Below are 26,027 nucleotides of genomic sequence, written 5' to 3' on the forward strand. Positions count from 1 at the left end.
ACAACACATTACACCAAACTACACCCCCTTTACCAAACTACACCAAACTGCACCGTACTACTCTACACCAAACTATTTTCGTGCTTTCCAAACTTCCCGCGTGCTTCAAATCTCAATGAATGCTCCCTGTCGCATGAAATAATTGTTAAGTACGTAGTATACTTGTGTTAATGTTGAGGACGCAATCTAGTTCTTTTAGCTTTGTTTTTCAACCTTTAGCATTTACACGATATACCTCATCCGTAATCTGGTCCTAACTTTTGAGAAAGTTTAAGTAGTCCCCTATAATTTGATTAGCATTATACTCGCATTCTGTTTACTTTCCGTGGCCTGTTTTCAGAAAAGTTTGGTGATTCCTGGTTCCCTTACTGTCCTAATGTTGCATAAGGAGCTCGCTTATATACTTCATGTTAATTGCTTTTCAATCAGAACACAAGTTACAATAATAAATAACATAAGTAAAAGGCACAGAAACCTACGATTTGTAACTTTAGGTCTCATAGCAAGAAAACTGTGATGGATATATTGAGAGAACAGCTATAGAAGGAAGCATATTTCCATGAATAATTCGGATCTAAAGTGGAGTCGGTAATCGTTGATTAGAGATTTTTTTAGTTCTCTTTTTCTCTACAGTTATTTCTAACAACAACAAATGAAGTGCTGTTCAATTGGTATGTACTCGTTTTGTACTCACAGACGTTTCATAAATTGAGGAACTTTATCACTCAGGCGGTGTTGGTTTCTAACAACACCATGACGACTTTGACTATACAGAAATCAATCATATGATCAGAATTGAAATATGTTTGAGTAACGACTCTGTTGTGTTGTTCGTTTCTGACAACAAATGTAGTTATTTAATGCCAAATAATTTACTATCTGATCAACAGTTTGGCTTTCGACAACATCGCTCCACTGCTACTTCTCTGTGTCAGTTAATTGATGATTTACTTACTAACAAGGACGAAGGCAAGTTCACAGGAATCGTTTACTTGGACTTAAAAAAGGCATTTTATACCGTGGACCATGAAATACTTATTTCCAAACTTAAGACTATTGGTGTGTCTGGAATGACATTAAACTAGTCTCAGTCTTATCTAACTTCTCGCGGCCAAAAGACTGAAGTGGGTCGATCTCTTTCTAGCACTCGGCGAGTAACCGTTGGTGTGCCTCATGGGTCCATACTAGGACCCTTATTGTTTTTGGTGTACATTCATAAAAAAGGTAAATTTAAAGCATCCCTATCATTCTAAAAAAGTTAGCTACGACACAAAATCAATATGAGCTAATCAAAATGGGCAATCATCCCTGTATCGAGTAATTGGCAATGAAGTTACACCACACCAACAGGCTCAGAGTGCGATTAGATTGGAAACCGTCGGTTGATTTAAATACACATTCTTTATTTTGGTTAGATATGTCTTGCTGAACCTTTGAATCAGGTTGCATTTACAGTGACATTTCACTTTTGAAGGATTGGTAACGTACCTTCAACGATTTCTAAAAATATGCCTTTTGGTGTTCTTACAAGTGATAAAAAAATCGTGCGACTTGACTTATTATTTCTGGCAATATTACTAAAATTTCAAGCGACATGACTCAGGTTGCGGGCGACTTGACCCTTAACCAAAATATCATGTTTGTTTGGGAAACGGAAGTGACCCAAGCTCTTTAATTTTCTCGAGTTTATGAAATTTTTTTACAGATTTCAATTTCACAAATTACAGATTTTCATTTTGTTTCGTTTTGTTTCGCAAATTACAGTAAGCGACTTTCATTCATTAAAATTAACTTCTAATGAAAACAAAAGATAAATACAAATCTAAAAAAAAAAAAATTCTTCAGAATACTTACCCTCAGACTCACACATCTCATTATTAGCACAGTCCTCTTTACTTGACTCACATGCGGAGTCTGTCTAAACAATTGAAGGAAGATGAATTGGAATTAATTATGAAATAAATCAAGAAAAACTTTGGAAATATCTTACTTTAGTATGTTCATGAAAACATTCAGCAAACACCTTGAACTGCTTGTATTTTATTAACAGTAATAATTATGTTCACTAAAGACTACCCTTCAAGATCAAATGTCAAGCGGGTAAGTACAGGTGTAAGCTTTTTTCACACTTTCTTTGCAATTTTTCTATATGATGATATATACTTGAAACATGCTTCAGAGCTTTTGTTAAGATTTGTGTGGAAAGAGTCCAGGTGCAAAAGACCACTATGGTGGCAAGTAGCCACTACAGTTAGTGAATACAGAGGTAATTAAGTATGGAAAGAGATTTTGCCCAATATTGGAGCCTGGAAGGCTCTGAATAAAACTAAAAGAACAAACCAGTTCAGTTTAATCCTTGAATAATTTTAAAATTAAAAGGCTGAACTGGTACGTTTTAATCCCTGTTGAACATTTACAACTTGCTTAAATTTGTAATTTCAGCAATAACATCTCCTTACATCTTCAAAAGTGGAAAATTGGCCCAGAAAATCTTATTCTACTATGGAGATAGCAATTAATCCCACAATTACTCTTATCGTCTTTGATACAGTTCTTTGCACTGAGGTTTGTGTTGCCAGTAGTAACTTCTCCTCACATCTTCAAAAGTGGAAAATTGGGCTTAGAAAATCTTATTTACACTAAGGAGACAGCAATTAACTCACAATAATTACTCTTGTCAACTTTGATACAATGCTACAGCTACATGTTGTACAGTTAACATGTTGTATTGCAAAACAATTAATGTATCATAATATAATACCTGCCACTGAACACTTAATTCTCCTGAGGGCATTTTCAAAGGATCTCCTCCTGCCCTTGGTACCGACATTTGCTGGGAACTTCCTGCTGTTGCTGGAGATTGAATACCCTGTGGAACCCTAAGCTGATACTGTTCTTGTACAGAACCTTCAGGTGGCTGATTCTGCTGTGCAAGCCTTGGAAATACTAGTTGACCTGGAATCACAGTTCTTTGCATTGAGGTTTGTGTTTCTGGAAAACACAAGAGCTTTCCTTGAGCTGGAGGTGCTGTTGTTAAGTTAGTCAATTGATTTTGAGGTACAGCCTGATTTATTGCATACTCATAGTTTCCCTTTCTACGCTTTACTGGGGGTGAAACAACTGGCGGTACCATAAGTAATCCCTGCTGTACACCTTGGTCATTCTTTCTTGCAATAGTCACACTTTTCTGAATTGGTATCTGTGAAGATGTTGGTTTCTGCAAAGATGTTGGTATCTGAAAAGATGGTGGTATCTGAAAAGATGTTGGTATCTGCAAAGATGGTGGTATCTGCAAAGATGGTGGTATCTGAAAAGATGTTGGTATCTGCAAAGATGTTGGTATCTGCAAAGATGTTGGGTGTTCTTTGACAACACGAGATACTGCCCCTACATCAAGAGGAAATGTCAGCCAACTTAAATTACCTTTTAATCTATATTCTATTAGATGACCCACTAAATTCAAAAGTTTATGTCAGTTGAAATCTCCCCCCTCTATATTTGAAGCCAGATATACCCTCTTGGTCAGTGTTATAAATTACAGAACCTGGGTTATTTTCCCTCAGTTTTCTGACCTGTGTGCTTCACACTTGGGCTAAAACTCCAAGCAGAAAAAACTTCGTTTGTAAATTAATTTGCAGAAAGGACCTTGAAATTGGTTATCACCTACTTTTCCATAAAAGTAACCTAATTTTTGAGAATGTTCTATTTTGCAGCTAGCTACTATGAATTTCTGCCTTCACCAGGGTGGAGTACCACAGTTATTATTAAGGGCAGATCTACCAGCAAACATAACTTTCATTGTCATTTTTTTAAATTTATTAAATTGTGATTCCTACCAGCTGAATGACTGGACTGTTCACCAGTTGGCTCTTGTAACACTTTTGATAAGTCATCAGCTGTCATCTGTAAAAGAGACACCCATTGTAAATAATTTAACAGCATAAGGTGATGTAGTGTCCTCTTAATGTGGAAAAAAATTCCCTCAAGAGTGGTTCATAAAATCCAGCATGCAAACAATTAAAGTGTATTCTTGATGACTGTGAAATAAAATCTGAGTGTGTTACTAACAATAAAGTAAAAGTAACATCATTTTACACAATTTTCCCACTATAATTTTCACAAACCTCAGTTAAGATGTATAAAGCTGAGTTTCCTTTGATGTTCCTTTTAATCAACTCTCCAGTCCAAACTTTCCGCTTACCATGAAACTTAAGCCTTGTACGTCCGTCAACCGCAGAGGCGCAACAGAAACTAGATATGGATATGAATAAAATTTATGGTTAAAATTGAAATTTTGATCATGTTAATTCATCAAAAATACACAAAAAACACACATTCATAACATATGTATACATAGTCATACAATATTTTTTTATTTTTTTTTTATTAATATTTAAACTCTTGCACAAAAGACCTTTTATTTGCTGTCCGTAAATAGAGACCAGAACTTTATTGTTTCTTTTAAAACGTTTATGAGGAGGACATTAGAGGATTGTGAACACCGTAGTACTACTAAAAGAATTCAGCCAATATTGCAAAGTAAAAAAATAACAAATACTGCAGCTATACTCTGATACCCTGTTGAAACTAATTAAAATGACCAAATATTGCAAGAAAAGTTGTCCAATACAACAAATCCTAATGTCTCCCTCCTTAACATAGAACAAAATATTAGTTGAATGACATCATTAATATTAATCTAAAAAGGGGAGACTGATATATATATATATAGGAATATAGACAAAAAATATTTCAGTTTGATAAGAATATACTGAAGTACAGTAGGTATTATGAAAAAATTGGACAAACAATGTTGTTTGAAAACTCCCTCCTCTTTTAGGAACAAAGGAAAAGTCTGTTTAAATGAATTTCAACAGTGTAGCACATCAAAATATTCAACAGCAAACTTATGATGGAGAAAAATCAAGTTGATTAGTTTATATCAAACAAAGGCAGTGGTTTAGGTAAATCTGGAGCCCCAATTAACCGGAAACTTTCAATCAATGACACCTTTAAATTGTTTTTGACCTCTGATGAGCACCAACAGCTAGCAGAGCTCTCAAGTTTGGTTACATACCTAAGAAGTAAATAATTGATTATCCTTCTAAATGAACCACAGCTTCCTCTTGCCAATCTAGGTATCTTTTATACAAGCAGTGTCTTAGGTTAATAAAATGTTCTTTATGCAAGGTGGAGGAGAAGTTTAAGTTTGCTTTTTCTTCTTGGATTTCTGCAATCTTACTGAAATGGTAAATTTTGTTATACAGACATTTTACTGAAGTTTGCCAATGAATGGGGGATTGCAACACCCTTCACCATCCTTTGCATAGCGAAGATCAAATTGACTGAAAAGATAGTACCCTTCTATGTATCTTCACTGAAAAAGAAATCAAGCTCTTTAACCAACCTACTCAGCTGAGAAAACATGTCATCTCCTTTCCAAATCAAGCCCTTAGAATGATGTTTATTGGAGCAGTCGTTAAGGGTATACTGAAAAAGCTAGGAAACCTACTCTCTCAAAACAAATTGAAAACAAACAACATACAATTGAGACTTGGAAAAGGCAACCCTTTTGTCCCATGCCTTCCTGTGCATGCTATTACAGGAAGAACCCTGACCCCATACTTAATATCATCAATCATGCATACCTTTGATCTTTCAAATATGTAAAATGGGAAAGTATTTCTTTCTTCACATCCTCTTCTGTCATATTCCAAGTGAATAGCACATTGTTGTTAAACTGTCCTTTCTTTTCATTCCTTAGGGCTGACTGCTCCGAGAGGGTTGGCAAATAAACCTCCCCATCGCTTTCTCGGACATCAGTGGATAGCAGGACAACAACACTTTTCCCCAGCTTACTTCCAGAGTTTGATTGTATCATTTTTGACAGACTGGCCTCTGTACTCAAACTCATTCTGGTTGAAAGAAGGATATAAAAAATATGAGAAGAATTTAAGGCAGTGTTAGTGTAATGTTAATTTTAAGTATTCAATGAGCATTCGCATATATACACGCATATTTATTATAACGCTTTGTTTCATCCGCTGCCGAACCTAACGATCCACTAAATATATAGACCTGAGGGTTTACGGTTAGATCGCTCCATGGTTAGATCGCTCCAAGTCAGATCGCTCCATACCGAAGTCAGATCGCTCCACTCGAAAGTTAGTTCGCTCCATCAAATAAGTTACTTCGCTCCATACATAAGTTACTTCGCTCCATGAAGAAAACTAACGTGGAAGGTTGATAAAAGACAGAAGGATAAGGGAAATTTGATCATTTATTACACACTGAAACACTTATTTCATCATTGGTAATTCGCTTTGGTGGGTTCAAGTGAACGAATCGTCGATCACTTTATATTTCAGCAACTTGATCGCAAGCAACATCATCAACTATAAACTACAAAGATCAGAAGTAAGTTAGTTTATTAGTTTTCTACGTTCATTACACACTGAAACACTTGTTCCAACATCGGTAATTCGACCGATCGCAAGACGCAATACACATCATCAGAAGTAGATCAGAAGTAAGTTAGTGTATTAGGTTTCTACATGGAGCGAAGTAACTTATGTATGGAGCGAAATAACTTATTTGATGGAGCGAACTAACTTTCGAGTGGAGCGATCTGACTTCGGTATGGAGCGATCTGACTTGGAGCGATCTAACCATGGAGCGATCTAACCGGATACCGACCTGAGACAAAGATTATGTGTGGATTATTCCTCGCCATTTCATCCACTACGTATAGGAAATCGTATGAACGCGAGTGCATTTCGTGATTTATGGGCACGAGTGATCATAAATCACGAAATGCACGAGCAGGTTCATACGATTTTTTATTTATTATATTCTCGACAAAATTACTCCATCGCGCTACTCTGCACGCCTTACGAGTACAAAAAACACTTCAATGGGTTCCAAAATGCTCACATGTTTTATTTGAACCAATCAAAAATGTAATGTTGTGACAGGAAAATCAAGCGTGAAGTTCTTGAAAGTTTCTCAGAAAATATTACAAGCCGAACTGTCAGCCATTTTTTTATAATTTGGTGTTCAAATTTGGCGTTTCCCCGGTGTTTCCATGGCAACTTCTCCGTATTGCACTCTATAACCTCTATTGCACTCTATAACCTATTTATGCATTCATCATTGACCAATCAGAAACGCGATATTTTGTTGAGTATATAATAAAGGGCCAAATGGGCCAAACGAGCCACTGGATATATGCTCCTTCAAAAATGGCCATGTATTGTGTAGTTGCTCCTAAGATTAAGACAGTACGAGACGAAGTGACGTCAACAGAAGGGATTGCAACTAAGAGAACTTTGTGGACAGAGATATAAAGGGTACAGAGGATAGCAAATCGAACAGTCCGCACGTTCGCTGCTACCTCGGTGATGTGTGCACATCTACAGACGCAAAGCAAAAAAAATGACATCTACCTCTCTCTCACTGCAACTTTCCACGAGCAACAACGATAACATTTTTATTTGAAAGGATATTTCACGAAGATCGACAAAAACTATAAACATTGGCAACTTAAACGTTTCGGTGTGCAAGGGTTTGCATACTAACCTCTTCTCAGAAATGTGAGGAACACACAACAAGGCATGTACATATTACACTCTTTGGTTGGAGCTGTTGACAATTCACACGCTTCTTTATGAAACTGATCCTCTTCTGTGGATGACACGATTCAGGCATCTGCTCGTTGCGAATATCCCTAAGTCACGTCAGAAAAAATAAACATTTCCGGGAAACCTTGTGTTCGATGGGGCTGATAACGTGCGTACGCAGAACGGAAGTGGCTTTTTCAGCACAGTCTCACAGTCACATGATCATTCAGTCTCAAGAAATAAAACAAATCAAAACATTTAAAACAAAATTTTTCTTTCCTTGGTTTGTTAGCTTAGCATATGTACAAATCAACTTCGAGAGATGACAAGCTGTGAAAAAAGGGTAAAACACGCTTTTTTCGAGTCCCAAAGAGATCTTATTTTGATTTTGAAGTACGTTCGTAGACTAGGAACGAGTTAACCGGTGATGACGCACGAAACGGAAGTTGTAGTGTCACAGACTGACAGTGTTTGGGTAGGTCCCTAGGTCAGCATATGCTGACCAGGTCCCTACTTCATCACGGGCGACGAGCGGGGGAAGAAAAAAAGATTGAAATACGCGTGGTCAGCGGGAAACAAATTTAATACGTCATATAGAGACATATCAGTGATAGTTGTGGAAAACAATAGTGTTGTAAAGCCGAAATATCGACAGTAAACTTCTCTAAATAAAATATTAGGTAATTTTTTAGAAGTGTTGATGGCACATATATCTTTTACTGCTGTAATAAACAATGGAGGCATCGGAAAAGGCATCGGTGGCATCCGGAAAGGCACCAAGAAGAATTATATTTACGTTTTGTAACTTGCTGCGTGGCGTGCGCGACGAAGAAAAGAAAACCAAAACCATAGTCCCCAAATGAATTCTACCACCTTGCCCCAAAAAATTTTCAAACTTTTCGCAACTTCACCTGTTCCTATTCGTAGGTCTGGCCAAGCCTTTTATGGTCGTTGGCCCCCGTATAGCCGCTAACTATGGCTTGTAAATACTAGAACGAAGTTTTTAGAGTTGCATAGCTTTTCATTTTTCCGGAATCGAAAATCGAGATTGCAAAATCCAAGTGAAAAGCAAACCAACTGTGATTAACGCCTTAAACAAGTCAAGATACTTTTTTTCGTTGTACAACAAGTTACATATCGTAAATATCATTCTTCTTAATGCCTTTCCCGGTGTCACCGATGCCTCCGTTGGTTAATATAGCAGTAAAAATATTATTTCAGTCAAAGCGTTTGAAAAATTGCTTAACTTTTTAAGTAGCGAAGTATAATCTGGTAACATTTTGGCTTGACAACACGATTGTTTTTTGCAAGTTACTAAACGTAAATATAATTCTTCTTGGTGCCATTCCAGATGCCACCGATGCCTTTTCCGATGCCTCCATTGTTTATTACAGCAGTAAAAGATATATGTGCCATCAACACTTTTGAAAAATTGCTTAACATTTTATTTAGCGAAGTATACTGTTAATATTTCGGCTTTACAACACTATTGTTTTCCACAACTATAACTGATATGTCTCTATATGAAGTATTAAATTTGTTTCCTCCACTGGCCACTCGCATTTTGGTCTCTTCTTCTTCCCCCTCTCGTCGCCCGTGATGTAGTAACTCCCTTTTGGGTATCACCGAGTTACCCAAAACACTTGTGTTCTGGGAACTGCCAAAATATTCTTTAAAAGTTTAAACACTAGAGATGTGGTTATCCCCTTGTATTTTAGGCTAAGAGTACACAAAGCAGAGTCCATTTTACTCGGGTGTCTACAAAACGAAGACCGAAGACCGAAGACCGAAGACCGAAGACCGAAGACCGAAGACCGAAAAACGAAGACCCTAATTTTTTTGCCCGAATAAGGCACGGACAGTTAAAAAACTAACCCAAAGCGTTCCTCAGCACAAACCGATGTGAAATTAGCAGGGGTCTTCGTTTTGTAGAAAAGCACCCCTAAATCTACAAAACGAAGACCCTTGCTAAAACGCTTTGCCAGACCCATGGGAAGGAAGAATCTATTATACGTTGCCGATTTCAACCGCGCGCGACAAAAAGGGGTGCATCAGTTGTCTAGACTGATGCGGTTTTAAATCGCAAAGGAGGCCAGCTTAGGGGGTGCAGGACTTGTACAGCATTAAAGTATTTTTGTAACACGAGGTATTTCACAATTTCTAGCTGATCTTAAGCTTCCCATTATGTAGTAATTTTACAGCATGTAGGAAATATTCAGTACTCTGCTTAATACTAGGAAAGTTACTAGAGATAGTAGCATTCACAATTTGTAGTGGCAGCAGCAACATTGGCTATTAGCCTGGCAATTTTACTTATTCTCAAAAAGGTAAAGGGAGTGAAATAAATATTTGAACTAACGTCATGGTTGATAATTTACGCCGTTCAGTAGCATAGCGTGATGATGCGACAATTTTAAAGACTTGGCTGTGACCTAATAGCAAAATGATTTAGTCTTAGGATAGGTGATAGAAAGCACACATTGTTTTTTTTTCTTTTTTTTTTTTTGTGGGGGCGGCTAAAACAGTTCAAACGTTTCAGTGTATCAGTCAAAAAATAGGCCTGATTGTGTCAGAAAGCAGCTTCGGTTGTGATGGATCGCCAACTTTGTGACAAAAACACTTTGTCAGACGCCAATTGACGCGAAATCAAGGGGGTCTTCGTTTTGTAGAAAAGACTCCCTAAATCTACAAAACGAAGACCCTTAGTTAAACGCTTTGTCAGACGCCAATTGACGCGAAATCAAGGGGGTCTTCGTTTTGTAGAAAACCCCCCCTAAATCTACAAAACGAAGACCCTTGCTAAAACGCTTTGTCAGACCCCTGGGAAGGAAGAATCTATTATACATTGCCGATTTCAACCGTGCGCGAAAAAAAAGTCTCTGTAAACCCAGGCAGGAAAAAGACAAAGGGAGTGAAATAAATATTTGAACTAATGTCATGGTTGATAATTTATGCCGTTCAGTAGCATAGCGTGAAGACTGACGCGACAATTTTAAAGACTTGGCTGTGACCTAATACTGTAGCAAAATGATTTAGTCTTAGGATAGGTGATAGAAAGCACATATTGGTGTTGTTTTTTTTTTTTGTGGGGGCGGCTAAAACAGTTCAAACGTTTCAGTGTATCAGTCAAAAAATAGGCCCGATTGTGTCAGAAAGCAGCTTCGGTTGTGATGGATCGCCAACTTTTGGACAAAAACGCTTTGTCAGCCGCCAATTGACGCGAAATAACTGGGGCTTTTGTTTTCCGTTTAAAAAAAGTAAAGACCGTTGCTAAAACTGTTTGCGAGTAAACAAATAATTTAAAGCACTAAGGAAGACGGGGAGCGTTATTTGGTCTTATTTGGGTCATAATTGAATGTCTTTATTTGAAAAACTCTTTTTAATTGGAACTCTTGTTGCCCTCACTTGACTTGTAAATTTCTCACTTTTTAAGAGCTTTGTAATTCCTGACATTTCGATGCGAAATATCCAGACGCCTCGGACCCTCCGACGTGAATTGTGTAGTTATGTGTGTATGTGTGGGGGAGAGGGGGTTGGACGCCACCCCCTCAGGGTTTTGTAAATGGCGGGAGAAAGGGTTGGATGCCACCCCTCTCAGGTTTTGCAAATTTCTGAAAGGAGATTTACTCTATGCTGTTGATGCATTGCTTGCGGAAATTTTGATGCGTCAACTGTTCCCAAAATTCGACATTTTAAACATAATTGCTTTAGTTTCGAACAAGAAATTACAAAATTAATCCTTTTTTAGACGCACATTGATTTTGCACAGATTTTTTTGCCATTTCTCATAACCAATCTAAGCTGAATTAGTGAGATCAAGATGGTGGATCCGATAACGTCATACGACGTCAGCGCCATCGAAAAATTATGTCATCTTGTAAGGCAAGCTAAAGGTTTTTCACCCCATGTGAATTTATTTTACTGCAACTAAATTGAACCTTGGAGAATCCATCAAACCTCCCCCCTCCTGATTAGTGCTTTCTTTAGATGGAAAACATTCGTATCACTGAAACCTGTTCGTCTGGTACTAGCTCGTATGTATTCGTATGTACTCGTATGTATGCGTATGTATCCGTATGTTAGTCGTATTTCAGTCGTATGTTAGTCGTATGTATCCGTATGTACCCGTATGTTCCTCGTATGTTACTCGTGGTACTTGTGTGGTGTTTTAGTCATGATCTAATAAAGAGTTTAGTAACTGTGGTTATCTTGCCTGTAATCTCATAAATAGAAGCAGTGATACCGAGGTGTCTGTACGTTGTGCCACAAATTTTATCGCTTCCAGACAAGGATTATAAACAAGGAGACACTGGGAAAATGACATATACTTTGTAAAGGAAGTTTAGTTCTGTGCATGTTTGCGTGACTCAAAACTGATCTTTAATAATATAATTGGCGGAATAGGCCTTATACATTTGGTTATATGCTCATATTTCTCTAAGCTTTTCTGCCAAGTTTTGTAGGCGAGCTTGTAAAACGAGAAACTCCGAGGGAAAAATGAGTACCATTTTTTTCTCCTGTAGTTGCTGTTTATAGAATGATAGCCCTGTAAATGAAGGAAGCAGTCATTTTTTCCAGTATGAATTAGTTCCTCGTATATACTAGCTTATGTCATTAGTGAGGAGAACACCCGTGCCTGTCTACGTCAGTACAAATATGTTAAAGGGGATTTTAATTTCAAACTGCAGTTAGATAATTAGCACATTGTTGTTTACATTGGTTTTGTTAATGTTCTTTAAATAGAAATCAAGATATAACAGTTTGTTAGTTCTATCAGGGATTGAAGACATTTTCCATGTGTGTAGTTTCTATAATTCCAGAATTGAATAGCCACAAATAAACAATATTTGATTCGTTTTGCATATTCACACGGTCCTTTATACAAATGAAACGAAGACCAAATGATTTCACGTCAATTGGTGTCTGACAAAGCGTTTTAGCGAGGGCCTTCGTTTTGTAGATTCAGGGGGTCTTTTCTACAAAACGAAGACCCCTTGATTTCGCGTCAATTGGCGTCTGACAAAGCGTTTTAGTAAGGGTCTTCGTTTTGTAGATTCAGGGGGTCTTTTCTACATAACGAAGACCCCCTTGATTTCGCATCTATTGGCGTCTGACAAAGCGTTTAAGTGAGGGTCTTCGTTTTGTAGATTTAGGGGGTCTTTTCTACAAAACGAAGACCCCCTTGATTTGGCGTCTATTGGCGTCTGACAAAGCGTTTAAGTGAGGGTCTTCGTTTTGTAGATTCAGGGGGTCTTTTCTGCAAAACGAAGACCCCCTTGATTTCGCGTCTATTGGCGTCTGACAAAGCGTTTAAGTGAGGGTTTTCGTTTTGTAGATTCAGGGGGTCTTTTCTACAAAACGAAGACCCCCTTGATTTCGCGTCTATTGGCGTCTGACAAAGCGTTTAAGTGAGGATCTTCGTTTTGTAGATTTAGGGGGTCTTTTCTACAAAACGAAGACCCCCTTGATCTCGCGTCAATTGGAGTCTGACAAAGCGTTTACGTAAGGGTCTTCGTTTTGTAGATTCAGGGGGTCTTTTCTACAAAACGAAGACCCCCTTGATTTCGCGTCTATTGGCGTCTGACAAAGCGTTTTAGTAAGGGTCTTCGTTTTGTAGATTCAGGGGGTCTTTTCTACAAAACGAAGTCCCTCTTGATTTTGCGTCTATTGGCGTCTGACAAAGCGTTTTAGTAAGGGTCTTCGTTTTGTAGATTCAGGGGGTCTTTTCTACAAAACGAAGACCCCCTTGATTTCGCGTCTATTGGCGTCTGACAAAGCGTTTTAGTAAGGGTCTTCGTTTTGTAGATTCAGGGGGTCTTTTCTACAAAACGAAGTCCCTCTTGATTTTGCGTCTATTGGCGTCTGACAAAGCGTTTTAGTAAGGGTCTTCGTTTTGTAGATTCAGGGGGTCTTTTCTACAAAACGAAGACCCCCTTGATTTCGCGTCTATTGGCGTCTGACAAAGCGTTTTAGTAAGGGTCTTCGTTTTGTAGATTCAGGGGGTCTTTTCTACAAAACGAAGTCCCTCTTGATTTTGCGTCTATTGGCGTCTGACAAAGCGTTTTAGTAAGGGTCTTCGTTTTGTAGATTCAGGGGGTCTTTTCTACAAAACGAAGACCCCCTTGATTTCGCGTCTATTGGCGTCTGACAAAGCATTTAAGTAAGGGTCTTCGTTTTGTAGATTCAGGGGGTCTTTTCTGCAAAACGAAGACCCCCTTGATTTCGCGTCTATTGGCGTCTGACAAAGCGTTTAAGTGAGGGTCTTCGTTTTGTAGATTTAGGGGGTCTTTTTTACAAAACGAAGACCCCCTTGATTTCGCGTCTATTGGTGTCTGACAAAGCGTTTAAGTGAGAGTCTTCGTTTTGTAGATTCAGGGGGTCTTTTCTGCAAAACGAAGACCCCCTTGATTTCGCGTCTATTGGTGTCTGACAAAGCGTTTAAGTGAGGGTCTTCGTTTTGTAGATTTAGGGGGTCTTTTCTACAAAACGAAGACCCCCTTGATTTCGCGTCTATTGGCGTCTGACAAAGCGTTTAAGTGAGGGTCTTCGTTTTGTAGATTTAGGGGGGTCTTTTCTACAAAACGAAGACCCCTTTGATCTCGCGTCAATTGGCGTCTGACAAAGCGTTTAAGTGAGGGTCTTCGTTTTGTAGATTTAGGGGGGCTTTTCTACAAAACGAAGACCCGCTTGATTTCGCGTCTATTGGCGTCTGACAAAGCGTTTACGTAAGGGTCTTCGTTTTGTAGATTCAGGGGGTCTTTTCTACAAAACGAAGACCCCCTTGATTTCGCGTCTATTGGCGTCTGACAAAGCGTTTTAGTAAGGGTCTTCGTTTTGTAGATTCAGGGGGTCTTTTCTACAAAACGAAGACCCCCTTGATTTCGCGTCAATTGGCGTCTGACAAAGTGTTTTTGTCACAAAGTTGGCGATCCATCACAACCGAAGCTGCTTTCTGACACAATCAGGCCTATTTTTTGACTGATACACTGAAACGTTTGAACTGTTTTAGCCGCCCCCACAAAAAAAAAGAAAAAAAAAACAATGTGTGCTTTCTATCACCTATCCTAAGACTAAATCATTTTGCTATTAGGTCACAGCCAAGTCTTTAAAATTGTCGCATCATCACGCTATGCTACTGAACGGCATAAATTATCAACCATGACGTTAGTTCAAATATTTATTTCACTCCCTTTGCCTTTTTGAGAATAAGTAAAATTGCCAGGCTAATAGCCAATGTTGCTGCTGCCACTACAAATTGTGAATGCTACTATCTCTAGTAACTTTCCTAGTATTAAGCAGAGTACTGAATATTTCCTACATGCTGTAAAATTACTACATAATGGGAAGCTTAAGATCAGCTAGAAATTGTGAAATACCTCGTGTTACAAAAATACTTTAATGCTGTACAAGTCCTGCACCCCCTAAGCTGGCCTCCTTTGCGATTTAAAACCGCATCAGTCTAGACAACTGATGCACCCCTTTTTGTCGCGCGCGGTTGAAATCGGCAACGTATAATAGATTCTTCCTTCCCATGGGTCTGGCAAAGCGTTTTAGCAAGGGTCTTCGTTTTGTAGATTTAGGGGGGGCTTTTCTACAAAACGAAGACCCCTGTTAATTTCACATCGGTTTGTGCTGAGGAACGCTTTGGGTTAGTTTTTTAACTGTCCGTGCCTTATTCGGGCAAAAAAATTAGGGTCTTCGTTTTGCAGACACCCCATTTTACTCTCCCATGAATATGATTGTAATCCACTGTACGTCATAGAAACAAATACATCGTGTTTCATACAAATTGAGAAATACTCAATGTTGGAAGGAATATCCAAATCAGTAGGGATTTAGATATCAATCCCTCTTATTTTAAGCACTGTTGGAAAAAGAAGAACTCTTATTATTTCCCCTAATGACGTGATGAACATGGTTGTGATATACTGTGTACCCTGGAAATTGCTGAAATATTCTAGAACAGAAGGGATACCCATAACACTAGGGATACGTATCCCCATCAATTTTAGACTGCGCTTGAGAGTGACAAGCTTTTTCATCTTCCAGTTACATGATTGTTATCTATTATATACAGTAGCTCTAAATATATTGTATTCTAACTCCACATAGGAATGGGTTTCCAATTCACCAGGGATTTGGGTATTCTCTACTCTTTTAATGTGTACTTAATAGCATAAATACAGTGCACAACTTACACATTGACATGCAATGTTTTATATTATTACACAAATGAAGAGTGCTTCCTTTCTTGAATGTAGTTTTCTACTTGCTATGTCTATCCAGTCCCTTCTTATTTAACTCCATGGGAAAAATATCTGAACCAGTGGTTCTTTCACTCTTTGCCACTTGCATATCAACCCTTGTGAAATTGATTTTGGAATTCCTAGGAATTTTTTCCTTAGAATTCCTAGGAATTTTTTCCTTAGAATTCCTAGGAATTGCCAACTATAACAACTCTGGTTCTAAAAACCTAGAAATTCCTAGAAATTCCCAGAAATTCCAAGTTTATAGCTAACAGGACTTGGAATTCCTAGGAATTCCTAGGAATTCCAACTCAGAGCACCAATGACTTTCCCTGAAAAGCAGTAAATCTAAAAAATTCCCAGGAATTTCTGGGAATTTTCAGAAAATTTTTGGGAATGTTTAAGAATTACTGGGAATTTTAAGGAAAAATTTGAGGCTAATGATATAAAATAAATACTTTAAATTAAAAAAACCTAGCTAAAATTCAAGTATTCAATGAACTTTATTTACAAGCTTAATTAAGGCTTATGTGTAAAATATTTTTGATTAATTATTAACATCAACATGTGGTAATATTAGGATGGAATTTGATTTATTTTTCTTTTCTTGAAAACTTCATACGGATTAATCCTTGACTACAGCTATTCATATAAAATAGTCCTAATCAATCATTAAATTTGGTTTGACACAAATTGTGAATAAAATCTGTTGATTCTTTTTTCATAAAATACAATATCTTAAATTATATTTGAAAACCAAGCACTCTTGGGAGTGAAGGGGTTAATTACAGATAAATAAAATTGATTTTTTAATTAAAATCTTGTTGTAACTGTAACAATAAGTTGGAATTAAGTTATCCTAAACTGCAAACTTACTTGCTGTTTGTATTTTTTTTCCCTGGGCTCACAATGAGTTGGCCTTGAATGAGGTTGTCTACAAGAAGCTTGACCATTTTGTATCTGGATTCCATAACATCGGAATTTGAAAAAAAAATATATATTTAAGCTCAGACCAGGCCTTTAAGATGGCTATAAGGAAAAGGGCATTCATTGGATTCTCAAATTAAGAAATCTCTGTTATATTGAGTGACTTTTATATTGGAGTTAGTACATCTCTCCCATAGATTTTACTAGAAAAGGGCTGAACACATTATTGTTTTTACCAAGGAGGGCTTCTTTATGTAATAAGGTTTGTTTAATAACAGTTTCTATTATGAATCTTGAATGTTCCCAATCGTGACTAAAGGAATCTTGAAACCTTACTGATAGATTTATTTCATTGTAAAGCATAAGCTTAAGAAACTGCAGCATGCAAGTGACCGATTCGATTCTCAGAATTATTCTAGTTTCAGTTGCACCGAGCGTTATGTAAGCTTAATTTAACCCGTTACATCTATTCCTTAATAAGATTTTGATCCCGTAACGAATATCGCAATGTTTACTCACCACAAACTTTCAAAATCGTAGCCTTACAGATGGCCACTCGACCCTTGTTTGTACTAGTCAATATGTCAACTGTTGTCCCTTCTTTTAACTCCACGGCGCCAACGACTTTCTCTTCTTTTACAACACTCACGCTGTTCTCGTTTTCCCATTGAACCACAATAAAAGCTATCTTTAGAAATGTTATATTAAGCAAAACAGTTGAGAAAAGCGATCAACCGACGAAAAGTAGGGAGTTACTACATCACGGGCGACGAGCGGGGATAGAAAAAACGACCCAAATACGAGTGGTCAGCGGTGAAACAACTTTCATACTTCATATATAGACAGTCATATATAGACAGATCATTTGTAGTATCAGGAAACAATCGTGTTGTAGAGCCGAAGTGTAAACAGTTTACTTCGCTAAATAAAATGTTAAGCAATTCAAAAGTGTTGATTGTACATATATCTTTTACTGCTTTAATAAACAATGAAGGCATCGGTGGCATCCGAAAGGTACCAAGAAGAATTAAATGTACGTTTTGTAGTTGCAGAAAACAATCGTGTTGTAAAGCCGAAATGTTACCAAGTTACACTTCGCTACTTAAAAAGTTAAGCAATTTTCCTCTAGCTTTAACTGGAACAATACTTTTAATGCTCTATTAACCAACGGAGGCATCGGGAAAGGCATTGGTGACACCGGGAAAGGCATCAAGAAGAATGATATTCACGTTATGTAACTTGTTGTGTGACGAAAAAAACGTATCTTGACTTGTTCAAAGCATTAATCACAGTTGGCTTCCTTTTCACTTGAATTTTGTATCCACAGCCTAAGATGAGAAATTTAAAATTTCTATCAGCTGAAGTTCTTTTACTGCATGTTATATCTATTCAATCGCCCCCAATTCACGTGGAAAAAAGGCAAGTAGGAAAACACTGAGCTTCGAGAAACAGCCATGTTAAGGCTAATGTATTTACCATTCCTTAAATATTTACAATCAAGACCACTCGTTTAGGAGACCTTTTCTCAAAAGATCCACACGCGCAAATAATGCTGTTTTCCGTTCGAAATGTTTTTCTTCCTATTCAATTGAAAAACTGACTTAGCGTTTAAGCCGAGAAAAAAATCACAAAGTTTGAATTCTGGGATGTTGTTCACTGTTGGCTCCATCAAGTTACGATTCTGCACCATTGACGCTCGTGAAAATCTATCTTTCCCTCGAAATATCCAAAACAATAATTGCCTTCAACAGAAAAGCCATTGAGATGTTCTTTCAAAAAGTCGATCTCTAAATATCTTAACATTGTTGGCTTTTGGTCTTCATCCATGGCAAAATCTTCCAGGAAAAGCAAACTACAGTGCGAAAACCAAGTTCCTGCCAAATTTGATTGACATTTTTTATAACCGGAAATCATGATAATTTTTTTTCGTCACGCAGCTAGCTACAAACCATATATATAATTATTCTTGGTGCCTTTCCAAATGCCTCTGACTCCCTCTCCGAAGCCTCCATTGTTTATTAAAGCAGTAAAAGATATGAGTTCAATCAACACTTTTGAAAAATTGCTTAAACTGTGAAGTAAACTGTTAACATTTCGGCTTTACAACACGATTGTCTCTGGAACAACAAATTATATGTCTATAGAGTTCTAAAGCCGTTACGTCACGTTACCATGGGAGCAGAATTTTCTGTTCTAAACAAACGTGCTCAGAGCCAAAATGGCGTCGCTTTCAATCGCTGCACTGATATCTTTCTTCGCTGAAGAAAAGAAGTCAATCGAACGAGGAGAAAATCATTACAGATCTGAACACATTGAGTCATTTTCTTACCATCAGGGTATTTTACGCGGTGAGGTTCAAGCAAGTATGAAGAAAAAGGTCTATCGAGTCACGGTGAGTTTAGAGCCACCAATCGCATTAAGAAGCCTAAGGAATATTTTTAAATATCTTTTAAGTACCTTCTTGTTATCTACTCCCCCAATTTAGAAATATATATTTTCGATCTTGTCGATTTCCCTCATCAAAAAAGCCAGGCTGAGGCTTAAATCGTACAGATTATGATTCATATGAAATAGTGTTACCAAGACATTTATGAGTTCACCTTGTTTGAACTTTTATCTTAATTACCACTTAGATTTACCTGGATGACCACTTCAACATAAAATCCACGGAGTGTGAATGTCCAAAGGGAAAATTCAAATGCAGTCACGCGGCGGCTCTTTTTATAAATGGGATTCACAACTTAAGCCGCACAGATATTGAATGTCAGTGGAGGAAAAAGAAGTCTAATACCTCCCTGTCTTTACAGGCAGTCGAAGAACTGTTCCCTCTGCCAAAGAATTATGTGGCGATTACTCGATCTCCCAACACAGAAGATCGTCAGGCACTATATGGAAGCTTAAAGGCATATGGGAGGTTCACTGGTCTTTGCTGGCTCATGTGCCCAGAGCCTGCTCCCCAAGCCAAATTGCCTGTGCCAACAATTGAGGAAATCATCTACTCAGAGGAGTTTATCCAAACAAGAGGTACACAGCAACAATTGGACTGTTTGGTTCGGAAAGCCAAACTCACAGAAGCAGATATCCTGTTAGTCAGTCAGATAACTGTAGGCCAACGAGACAACCCAACCTGGCATCTTGCAAGGAGGGGACGGCTTACAGCAAGCAATTTTGGATCCGTTCTGCATGCCAAAAGAGTGACCCCTTCACTTCTCAAACGGCTCCTTGGAGAGTATGACATATCAAGAGTTAAGGCAGTACAATGGGGGGTAAACAATGAGGCAGAAGCGATTAAGGCATTTACCAATTTAACTGCAAAAACTGTACAGGAAACTGGGTTATGGCTGGATGGCTCTGGGATTCTTGGTGCTTCCCCAGATGGAATTGTGGATGAAGACTCTGTTTTGGAGGTCAAGTGTCCCTACACCGAAAGGAATATGACAATGGAAGAGGCAGTGAATATCTCCCCCAATTTCTGCTTGAAAAAAACTGAAAGTGGTCAGTATGCTTTAAAGGAAGAACATGTCTACTGGCATCAGGTCCAAGGGGAGATACATTTTGCTCAAAGGAAGCTTTGCTATTTTGTTGTGTGGACATCTAAAGATGTAGTTGTTTTGAAAATAGCAAAGGATGAAGGCTGGAGTGGAAACATTTCTAAGCTTACTCAGTTTTATTTTGAACACCTCTTCCCAAAGGTTGTAGAGGGACAATTATAGGTTTCCAGATCTATTACTGCATGTAATTATTTTTTAAGAAATAATAATTTTCAGGAATCATTAGGAGCCCTTTGGTGTTTAGTCTTCACTGATGGCATGTTGTTGTGGAATTTCTTGAGATAGGGAGGCTTTTCAGATGGAGGGTATTGGGAGCTCAGGTGTACTTTTAAGTTCACTCTAGTAACTTTAGGAACACAGATCTTCAAATCCCAACAGGGCTCTCCTGGTTTACTCAAACTAACTTTAGAAACAGTTACAGTTTTTGCACTTCATTGTTTCACAGTTGAGCTGTACTGCTCTGTTGTAGTGAACTGTTGTTGGGCTGAAATTATACATGCATCCATAAATTCAACAATGATAGCAGATTTACTTTTTGAATAAAACAAACAGATCAACATGTATTTTACAAAGTATTCAATTTTCCTTATATGAAAAATAATTAGTTCATTAATCAAATTCATATCCTTCACAGCCCTCTTTGATCAGTGGAAACTGCAGATTAACAAGTGAAGCACAGAGTTGAAATATTATATCTGCATGACAACGTAAATATGAGGGAATAAAAGATAAAATCTTGAAATCTTTGAGCCTAGCATTTGCCCTCTCAACATGAATTCTGCATTTTGCTATAACTTCTGTTGCCCTTGCTTCACTCTCAGTGAATGTACCATTGTTTAAAAAAGGTGGTATATTTACTGAAACACCATTTGGTACAAGATCCTGTATAACAAAACCTTTGTCAGCTAAGACCATATCTCCAGCAGTAAGGTGATTTAAAAATCCTGATTTCTGCACAATTGCTTTGTCAGATATTGACCCTGGATAAAGTTTGCTGACATAAGTAATAACACCATTTGGCGCTACACCCACAATAACCTTGAAGGAATGCATTCCCCTATAATTTGAATACGTAGCATTCTGCTGGCTCATAAGCCCAGGTGTGGCAATCTCTATGTCTGTACAATCTATCACTACTCTACATGAACCAAACTGACTAAAAGATGATGGGGCACACAGCTTGTTCTTATCCCTAGATGGGATGGATGCCATGAGGTCAATAAATAGAATTGAGTGTAAGACATGAATGAAAGTTGTTACAATATTTGCTATTGTAGATACACTGCAATTGAATAACTGTGCAAGGTGAAGATTTGTGTAATTCTGTCTGACTTTCATTAATGTTATAAATATTTGTTCTTCAAAACTGATTGATTGCACTCTCCAGCCAGCAAAGTAATTGATGGATTGTTTAAACCTAGCTGCATAGTTGACAACAATTTGAAAAACTTCCTTTGTTGGCAGCCCAGTTTCCATCTTCAAAACCTCCTCACTCATTTTCGAAACTGTGTAATGTTTTTGCACATAGTAATTTTTTTCTCTTTGATCAATCATTTCCCTTTTTGCCTGCTCCAACTCTGCTTCCAGTATAACTTCTTTTCTTGTTGATTCAAGTCTCTCCACGCTGCCAGAGGTGCCTTGTTCAAGTTCTTCTTTCTTCCTTGCAGCTTCTATCATTTCTTGTAGGGTCTGTTGTGATTCGATTTTTTTCTTTTTTGGCTTTGCTTCTTCTGCTGGGAAAAGTTTGTCTTGGTTCCTCTTGAAAATCTCAGGACCATTACTTTTTTTTCCTTCTCTGAAATGGCAACTACAGACTCTGGAATGTTTTCCTGGCTCTCTGTCTTCTCTCCTATAGCAAAAAGGATAATTTCAGCTTTATAATTCTTTCTGATTACTGTGCTATTAGCGGAGGATTTTTATCTTGCAGCTTCTATCTTATAAAAATTTCTAATTAAGAAGACAGTTCTCTATCTGCCTGTTTTAACACTGCAGGGTGACCATTAAGTATCAACAACCACACCAAAAGCTCTCACAACTGATTTCCGTCATTGAGTCAAATGTTGGCTCGTGGCTTCTAGGGAACCGATTTTGAAGTTGGAGTACAAGAAAAAGGAGTCTAAAAATCAGTAAGATTTATATAAGCTTAATCAGTTTCATAACAAAGATGGCGACTCCACAACCGCAATAAATTGCGTAAGCATACTTTTCTCCTGGACAGAAAAAGTATTGAAATAAAACTCTTACTAACCTCAGTAGGTGAATCCATCTTCTATATTCCTTCAGCTTTTTTTCCTTGCTAGGGAATCCGAAGAAGCTACACGTGTGACTTTCCGAGTGATGGTTGCAATCAGGCGCAAAGCAGTGCACCATTTTAATCGTTTCGATCGCCTTCGTTTCTCAGTTTTAGATTTCTATGACCTACAGCGTTAATAACAATGTAACTGAACCTTATTCTAAGCTTCTTTGAACCGTTCCAAGCGATGATTACACACTTGACCTCAGCAACGCATAGGTTATCAGTAGGACGCGCTCGATTGTTTAGAACAGAAATTTTAGCCCCATGGCAACGTGACGTCACACTTTAGGACTCTATATATGAAGTATACAAGGTGTTTCACCGCTGACCGCTCATATTTGGGTTGTTTTTTCTATCCCCGCTCGTCGCCCGTGATGTAGTAACTCCCCGAAAAGTACATTCAAAGATGAGCGCCAAATGGAGTCTTCTTTGTTACCGATCACGGACATGATCACGTGGATCTTTTAGGACTTGTCATTGGCTAGCAAAGTGAATCCGCTGGCCTGCCGATTGCAGTGTTAAGAAAAGCGCACAACTTTAGGTAAAGTTTCCGTACAGCCCCATACTATTGTAAAACAAATCTTTTTTCCCAATGGAAATGTATTGTTTTTGTCACTGTTTTCTCTATTCAAGAACTGGATGCATAATGCAGTATGGGGCTGTGCGGGAATTTTACCCAACTTTATTCTGACTTCTCCGAACGGTTCTCTGCTTCTAGACGATGGATACCTCGGTGATATAAGTAATGATGTGAGCTCACTCTATGTAGAAATAATCGAAAAGAATCGATCGTACTACAAATGCACGATTTGTGGCCGAAAGTTGTCGAGGAAACAAAGACTAGAAACTCACTTGAGTTGCGTTCATGGCAAAGGTGGGAAATAATTAAGCCAATCACAGTTTTGAATGCGACTACAAAGCGTCTTTTACCCTCATATTTATAAAAGAAGGATACCACATTAGGAAGTATAAGAGATACATAGATGATCCCAGTGTACCAGTACCTAAATCTACAAAGCTTGACCTTGGCAAGCGTTCAGAAACACGTTCCAACACCGCCATCTCGATTCCTCAGTCAGTCGTTTCCACTGAACTTAAAGCAGTGATGACAACAGAGTAGAGTGCGTCTTACAAAGGAGAAACATTTGTACAAGAGACAGAAGTAACTTTATGCGATTACAGAGGTGCGTTGGAACTCTGGTCCACAAATAGTTATGCAGTGTCCGAAGTATAAAACAATTTTGTTGATAGCTGACATACAGAGAAGAACAACAAGTAAACTTTAGAGCTGTTATTATTGGTGTGACTTGCACTTTTCATTTGTATATCAAGAAGGACTTGTATTTTGCACCAAAAATAAAAAGATGTTATATTTTGTGGGAGATCCAGTGATTGAGACATTTAAGAAATTAAGTTATTAAAGGAAACTTGGTTTGTACTTCTCACTACTTACAAGTCTTGTTGACAAATATTTTCAGATCAGAGTTTCAAGTAAAGTAAATTGAAGACGCCATTTAAAAGGTGTTTTTTCTCAAAGGGAACATTGACTACCTCTGTCTTGTCTGCATGCCAAATGTTTTCAAAGTGTGTGGATGATCCACAAGTATTGGAACTCTTACAAAAAATTTTTGTAAGAATAAAAACAGCAAAACAAATTACAGCAATAAGTCATGAAAACAGAGCACAAAACTGAAAAAAAAAACAGCAACAACAATCATGAAAAAAGAAAGATTAATTAGGTGTTGAATTTGTTTGTCTAAGGCATGAAATTTCTACTAAAAATAATGTCAACAAAAAGTCTCTGACAGTGTTTGAGGCAACTGAGCTTGACTGTTCCAAGGTTTTCTAACAACGGCAACCCGTAATGTAGTTTAGGGGAGTAACTAATACATTTATAACTAACAAAGTTCTTTAAGTTTAGATAACAATGTAATTATTGTTAATTATTGTGGCAGTTGTGTACCAAGGAACAGCTAATGAATGTTTGATGATTTTGGCACATCAGTGAACATGAGACATTAATTTGTATAACAATAAAAATATTTTATGATCATGGAATCCAAGAGTCCTTTGAGGTTAGAAAGCAAATCTGTGATATGAGTACATTGGATTAATTGGCAATTTCCATTTAACATAATTGACTGCTGGTTCATGAGAAAATCCATATTAATGTAGAGATTTACTAAAACTTAGTTTGATTAATAAATTTCATGATCTTTAAGTTATAAACATATACATGTATGTATATCGCTTGGTAAGTTTTGTATAGCATACTTTTAATTGAGCCAAAGTTTTAAGCCTTTGAAATTACTCCTTTCCTTGAAACCTTCACATTCAAGGTATTGAGAAATTCTTAGAACTTATGTGGACCACAGGGTATTTAAATTGCCTCAAATTCAATTCCCAGAAATTCCCAAGAATTCCACCCTTCTTAAATTATAGGTAGTTTGAGAATTCCTAGGAATTCCAAGTCCTCACAAAACTGGAGTCTTCCTTTCCCAGAAATTCCCAGTAATCCCAAGCTTCTTAAATCAGAGTTAATTTGCATAGTTGGGAATTCCTAGGAATTCCTAGAAAACTGGGAATTCAGTTTGCAAGGGTCATTTGCATAATTGGGAATTTTTGAGAATTCCTAGGAATTCAGTTTGCAAGGGAAATACTCTATTACAGTTATCAACCACCATCAACATTGAAACCCAGTAGCACACAAGTCCTCATGCTACTGCTAATGCTACTTTGACTAGTGGTCTAAAACAAGGTAAAAGAGCATGTCATATCTGGTGAACAGAATGTACTCAGAATGATAACACGCCAGAACCCCACTGACTCAAACTCCTGAGGGAAATCAGCAATGCTTTGAGTTAGACAGGGTTCAACTTAGCTGACAGTAAATAACTGAAATAATGGGGTGAAGGGAAAACAAATTTTGTTTGAGTTACTGCGAGGTTCTGAGTAATGTGAGTTTGAGTGAACATGGTTCTACCATATACCCATTTAGGCCTTTTTGATAGTTCAGGCAAGGAAGTCATGCCATAGGTATACAAAGATTTTTATGAGTATAATGAGTTACCTATGAGTATGAGTTATCCATAGGTATAAACAAAGGTCTTCATGAGAAATGCAGGGGTGTCTGTGGGTGTACAACAGTATTTGACTGAAAAATAGTTTTTAACCCTTTAACTTGTGAGATCTGATGGTTAATTCTCCCCTCTGGCTGCTACACATTTCCTTGTAAATTAGTTATGAGAATTTTGTGTAAGATCAAGGCAACAAATTCTACCTAATAAGTTTGAACATTCTCATAACATGTTTGTTGAAAAATGTACAGATATTTTAGGGAAAAGTTGCATGTTAATCACTTTTGAGAGTTAAAGGGATAAGAACTTAC

The 26,027-nt window shown here is 37.6% G+C and overlaps 3 protein-coding genes and 1 long non-coding RNA gene across 10 annotated transcripts in view; 1 reads left to right on the plus strand and 3 right to left on the minus strand.

The window, feature by feature from the left end:
• Window positions 1–17,533, minus strand: part of LOC149044773 (uncharacterized) — a 28,567-nt gene extending 11,034 nt beyond the window's left edge. The window contains exons 1-8 of one of the 6 annotated variants that reach the window (XM_089206149.1): window positions 17,312–17,533; window positions 16,742–16,825; window positions 7,579–7,850; window positions 5,649–5,915; window positions 4,125–4,251; window positions 3,837–3,903; window positions 2,762–3,387; window positions 1,855–1,918 (exon numbers count right to left, since the gene is read on the minus strand). In XM_089206149.1, coding sequence (XP_089062275.1) covers window positions 1,855–1,918; window positions 2,762–3,387; window positions 3,837–3,903; window positions 4,125–4,251; window positions 5,649–5,914 — 1,150 coding nt within the window. In that variant the 5' untranslated portion in view covers window position 5,915; window positions 7,579–7,850; window positions 16,742–16,825; window positions 17,312–17,533. The other 5 variants (XM_089206150.1, XM_089206154.1, XM_089206153.1 and 2 more) reach the window with 5 other exon arrangements.
• Window positions 17,534–23,027, minus strand: LOC149044774 (uncharacterized). The gene is made up of 2 exons (XR_016186529.1): window positions 22,969–23,027; window positions 17,534–18,120 (listed from the first exon to the last, which is right to left on the minus strand). It is a non-coding gene; the product is annotated as an uncharacterized LOC149044774 (long non-coding RNA).
• Window positions 18,921–20,915, plus strand: LOC113684548 (uncharacterized). 2 transcript variants are annotated; one of them, XM_089206080.1, is made up of 2 exons: window positions 18,921–19,184; window positions 19,426–20,915. In XM_089206080.1, the coding sequence occupies exons 1-2, from the start codon at window positions 19,011–19,013 to the stop codon at window positions 20,503–20,505; spliced, it is 1,254 nt and encodes a 417-aa protein (XP_089062206.1). In that variant the 5' UTR covers window positions 18,921–19,010; the 3' UTR covers window positions 20,506–20,915. The 2 variants fall into 2 exon arrangements, with proteins under 2 accessions (XP_089062206.1, XP_089062207.1); XM_089206081.1 differs by having other exon boundaries at window positions 18,929–19,184; window positions 19,600–20,915.
• Window positions 20,857–22,938, minus strand: LOC149044775 (uncharacterized). Its single transcript, XM_089206079.1, has 2 exons — window positions 22,592–22,938; window positions 20,857–22,192 (listed from the first exon to the last, which is right to left on the minus strand). Exons 1-2 carry the CDS (start codon window positions 22,711–22,713, stop codon window positions 20,953–20,955), a joined length of 1,362 nt encoding a protein of 453 aa, XP_089062205.1. The 5' UTR covers window positions 22,714–22,938; the 3' UTR covers window positions 20,857–20,952.
• Window positions 23,028–26,027: the final 3,000 nt, after the last annotated feature.

The sequence above is a fragment of the Pocillopora damicornis genome, chromosome 5 (assembly GCF_964200805.1).
Source record: "Pocillopora damicornis chromosome 5, jaPocDami1.2, whole genome shotgun sequence".
Taxonomy (NCBI): domain Eukaryota; kingdom Metazoa; phylum Cnidaria; class Anthozoa; order Scleractinia; family Pocilloporidae; genus Pocillopora; species Pocillopora damicornis.